Source organism: Hydra vulgaris, chromosome 01 (assembly GCF_038396675.1).
Source record: "Hydra vulgaris chromosome 01, alternate assembly HydraT2T_AEP".
In the NCBI taxonomy this organism is placed as follows: Eukaryota; Metazoa; Cnidaria; class Hydrozoa; order Anthoathecata; family Hydridae; genus Hydra; species Hydra vulgaris.
In genome coordinates, this window is record NC_088920.1 from 18,235,937 (window position 1) to 18,241,329 (window position 5,393).

Genomic DNA, 5,393 nt, shown 5'->3' on the forward strand with positions numbered 1-5,393 from the left:
TTACTTTTTTCTTTTTATTATTATTCACATTTTGATGCATTTTTTTACATGCTAGTTAAATGCATGAAAGATTTCTATGGTATTTTTCTTTTAAGGAACATTAGTGTCACATACAGCAAAACTCATTTTTGTCGATACGTTAATAGGCGATCGTTTGAAGAGAGCTATAATAGAATAGCATAAAAAACATTTTATGTTTTTGTATGCTTAAATTACTATATACACAATATATATATATATATATATATATATATATATATATATATATATATATATATATATATATATATATATATATATATATATATATATATATATATATACAAATAAAAACAAAATGTTTAAACTATAAGTTATTTATCCGGATTTAGGCTGTTTGACCTAAATTTTCATTTGTAAAAAAAAATTTTTTTTTCGGTAAAGCATAAGTTATTTACTTAAATAACTTTTTTTTTAGGAACGCAACAATAAAACGTTTTGTTTAGACTTAATAAAAACCAATAAAAAACGTTTTTAAAAAAACGTCCGTTCACCGCTTTATATGGATGTTCAAAAACCAATAAAAAACGTTTTCGTAGGACCTTTAAAAAAAGTTCACAAAATGTTTTTAAAAAACGTTCGGTTACCGTTTCAAATGGACGTTTAAAAAGCCAATCAAAAATGTTTTTACGGGACCATTAAAAAACGTTCTTGTGACCACTGGCTTATATTGTCTAATAAAAATTTACTAATCATTGATATTATATAGCATTTCATAAATTGTCTACGAGCAATCGGTGATTTCAGATTTCTATTATGTTCGAACTTACAGCAAAATTTATTTGAAGTACGATGATCGTATATTTAATATATAAAATCTCGCTTTTTGATTTTTTCCTTAATCGTTTTATGGAATTACTTTGTTACCAATGTTTATTAAAAATCACTTTGGTAACAAACCTTTTTATACGTTGTAAGTATAATTTAGTGCAATATTATCTATTAATTGATTTTATTAAAAAAGTTAAATTTTGTATTTTATAGAACGTTAAGTTTTATATATATTTGGAACGTTAAATAATAATATGCTATACTATTTTTTGAAAAATTATTATGGTATGTTATATTTGAAATAATATGGGATGTTGATATTTTGAGGAGTTAATCTGTTTCAATGGTATATTAAGAATAACTAGATGTCTAACAGCCGTAAATCGGTATAAGAAAATGCGAGACAAAGTTTGGCCATTATGGGGGTAGGGGGTCAAAATCTTTACGCTATTTTATCAAAACAAAACAAATACAATAAAATGTAAGATTTGTTTAATTAGGTGTAATCAATAATAAAGTGATATGCAAATATCTAAAAGTTTTGATGTTATTGTTTTTTCATTTTGATTTGAAATTTTATAATTATGTAAAATGCATTGTTTTTGTTAAAAATTTCAAAATCATACTGATTTATGTCTGTAAGAAAACAAACAAATTGTGTGTTCTCTTAAGAGAACACAAAAAAATTGCTTTGTTTATTTTGTCTCGCATTTAGCAATGCCGAAGATTTTTAAACATTTATACGCGCCGACATGGTGAAGTCCATGAATTTATTACTGAGTCCATTCATGTCCACGCTTATCGATAACTTAAAAAGTTATTGATAAGCGTGGACTCAGCTACAGAGGTGCTGAAGAGCAGGGCCGTACCGAGCAAATTTTGCGCTTCGGGCAAGAAAAGAAAATTGCGCCCCCTCTTCTCTCCCTTCCCCCTCCCCCTCCTTTAAAAAAAATAAGAAGAAAATTAAACGAAAAAAATGATTTATTGATCACAAAATTTATCACATCAAGTTATAAGTAAAATTTGTCATTAAGGTTGCACAAACTTTAGTTCAATGCCACTTTTCTGACTTTTCTTGAGGCAAATTCACTAATGACATCATCAAAATCAATGTTGTTTGCCACATCATTTTCAATTGAAATTATAGCCAAACTAGACAAACGTTCTTGGCCCATTGTTGACCTCATAAAGTGTTTTATGAGCTTAAGTTTACTGAAACTTCTCTCACACGTAGCAACTGTGACTGGTATGGTGAGGAAGATGCGAATAGCAATTGTTGTGTTGGGATAAGCATCGGTCAAAGAATATTTATGAATGAGCTGCAAAATGTCGATCGGGCTAGATTTTTCAAAGTTGTCCATCATTGCGGCAGCTTGATATTTAAAGCTTGCCATTTCTGCCTTGTAAATTTGGCCCACTGCCTTGTAAATCTGCCTTGTAAATGCCCACTGAGGTAGCCAAAATCAGAGGATACAGCAGACATCAGCCTCAAACCGCCACTCTATTTGTGTAATAATGCTGTCAAACACAAGGTTGCACTGGGATCCGAATTCTGTTTCTGCTGTGAGAAGGTGAGAGTCATCTTCAGCTTCATAAAGTGCTATTCGCTTTACTTTGCGCTTCCTCTTAATTGGAAAGCCACCATCAATTCCGCTCTGGTTAGCTTTTTCTGTGACATCTTTGATAATATTGTCCATCCCAACATCTCAAAAAATCTGAATGGAAGCCTTCAACCATTTCATTATTTTTACGGCAATGTCAATTGAAATGGTTTTTGACTGAAGCAGTTTGTTTTCCCAGTCAATTAGAGAAAGAATTTGACACCAGAAATCCAACAAACACAAAAAACTGAAATCAATATGAATGAGAAGTTCTTTTGCACTGCTAACTGTGACAGCATTTGTCATGGGATTGTGGATAATGGATTCCAAAACTTGAAGAACATCTTTGATTTGTCTGTGCAACGGTGTAATTGCTTCTTTTTTGGTAGACCATCTTGTGTCACTATTTCCCTTTAATGAGATGGTCAACGTTTTCATCAGTTTTTCCCATCTTGACGTGAAGCTTGAAAATAAGTTAAAGATGGCTTGAACCTTTCCAAAAAACGTAATCATGAGTGGGGAAACCTCAGCGGAATGAACACCAACAAGATTTAAAGTGTGAGCTGCGCATGGAACAAATCTTGCTGACTCATTAAGAGAATGGATGTGAGCTTTGACGCCATTGTATTTTCCAGCTTTGACGCCATTGTATTTCCAGACATATTGGCTCCATTGTCATAGCCTTGGCCCCGGCAATCGGAAATGCTTAGACCATCCTTCTCCAATTTTTCACTTATCTCTGTTGCAAGACCTTTTCCGGTTTTTTGGTGAGATGCAATGAAGTCCACAAAGCTTTCCTTAATGGTGCAGGTTTCATCACTGATGCGGACATACCTAATGATCTGAGTCATCTGCTCTTTGTGGGAGGTATCTGGAGTGCAGTCAAACAGAACAGAGTAGTATTTAGCTTCTTTGATGTTTGACAAAATTTCTTTCCTGACTTTCTGCCCAAGTAACTCAATCAGTACATTTTGAATTCAAGGAGAAAAGTAGGATGTTGTGGTTTTTTTTGCTTTAACGGACGCAATGTGTTCAGCCACTAAAGGATAATAATGGCTAATCAACTCAATTAAGCTCAGAAAAATGCCACTGTTTTGTTGACCGATGTCTTCTGTTGTTCCCCGAAGGGCAAGATTGTTCTTGGCACAGAAAAAAATTGCATCAACAATCACTTTCAAGATATCTCTCCGCTTTTTCATCTCTCCACTGATAACTCTCTGCAGATCAGAATCCAGGGTTTTTCCTTCCTTGAGGTTTTTTTCAAGAACTTTCTGATCAGAATAGCATCTTTGGTGTTCATTGTTGTTTTCATGCTCAGGAATTCTTGGGTTTAGTTTTTTCCAGTCACAAAACCCTTTAGAAATTTCTGAGAAATTGTTGGTTTTTGTTGTTGAAAATAACAAATAGCAAAAACAAAATAAAGAATCTTTTTTATTGCTGTACTGAAGCCAAGTGCGAACAAATTTTTTACCATTGGGATGAATTTTTTCATACCATTTTGAGCTGAAGTGTCGCATTCTGTTGTCAAAATCACACAGCGTGTTTGAGAAAAATTCTCTTCTGTCTTGCTCTGGCCTATGCTCAATCAAAAAGCATCTTATTTTGTCCGTTATTTTAAGCCATGTTGCTGGATCTCTGTGTTGAAAATTTTCTTCCGAGGCCACTGGAATTTCTGAGATTTCTGAATGAAGTTCATCCTCGTCCATTTCAGCTGGGCCTGAAAGCTAGGCATTTTATTTTCCCTGGTTGGTTCTGAATCAGTTGTGCAAAATTCTTCTTGACTTTGGCTGATGAAAATCTTCTCTTCAATTAATTCCAAATGATGATCTGAACTCAATTAAAGTCAATTATAGGATCTGTTGAATTGTCATTAATTTCAATACAGTTTCTCCACTGAGTTTGTTACCAACCACTTTTTGAAACAGTTTTGTAGTTTCTCGTCACTTTCTTGGCGCTGTTTTCTTTTCTTCTTAAATTCAGCACCAGATAACTTTTGGGTTCGACTCATAATAGAATTATAATGCTCAAAAGTTATCAAAAGTATGTTAGTGTTATAGGGCGCTTTTTTGTTCAGTATATGAGCTTTAATATTTAAGAGTTTGTGTCAAGAGGCGGAATTTTATTTAATTTTCTTATCAACAGCAGCGACGCCGTGAAAATTAGTTTCATAAACTGATTATTGTTTTTTTAATTTATTAAAGTTTGCGCCCTCCCAATTTTGGCGCCTCAGGCCGCGGCCCGGCCGGCCCCGCCCTTGGTACGGCTCTGTTGAAGAGTATGGGTACACATTGCTTGATGACAGTGTAGATCATAATAATTTTTGAAGAATCTTTTGCTTGTTGGCAAATTTGATCCGTTGTTGGAAACACATATCGAAGAGGTGGTTCAAAAAGCAAAATCCGGCCTGATTCAGTTGGCAACGGAAGAGGTCGTGTCGACTTGGTCATATTTCTATCAAAAATTGCTAAAGTCATTGATGCAATAAAAACTTTTTTAACAAGCATGACGGTGGAAGTGATTATAGAAGCCGGAATGTTTAGTGATCAAATTGAGATAATAAAAAACAAGATAATAATGTACAGGATCAGAGTTCTATTGTGACCCAATATGTAACAAACCAAATATATTTCTGAATAAAAGTTCTTACAGCAAGGATATTTACAAATTGTAATGAGTACTAATATTAGGTAAACACCTGTCAAATTCAATAATAATAAAAATAGCGATAATAAAATCAATAAATATATCATAGATATCAATAATGGTTGTATTTAAAAAAAGTTATACTATAAAATATAACAATAATAAAATAACAACAACAATAATGACAGTAATAAAAATAATAATTATTAACAGTACACTAATAATAACAATAAAATTAATGTAAAAATTTATAAAAATATTAATAAGCAATAGTAATTATGTTTAGGAGAAATTCCGTATCATTAAACTACGGGCATAAATTGTATAATTTAGTATATT

The 5,393-nt window shown here is 32.5% G+C and overlaps 1 protein-coding gene across 1 annotated transcript; it reads right to left on the reverse strand.

The window, feature by feature from the left end:
• Window positions 1–3,388: 3,388 nt before the first annotated feature.
• On the reverse strand, window positions 3,389–4,117 carry LOC136074176 (zinc finger MYM-type protein 5-like). Its single transcript, XM_065786480.1, has one exon. It carries the CDS (start codon window positions 4,115–4,117, stop codon window positions 3,389–3,391), a length of 729 nt encoding a protein of 242 aa, XP_065642552.1.
• Window positions 4,118–5,393: the final 1,276 nt, after the last annotated feature.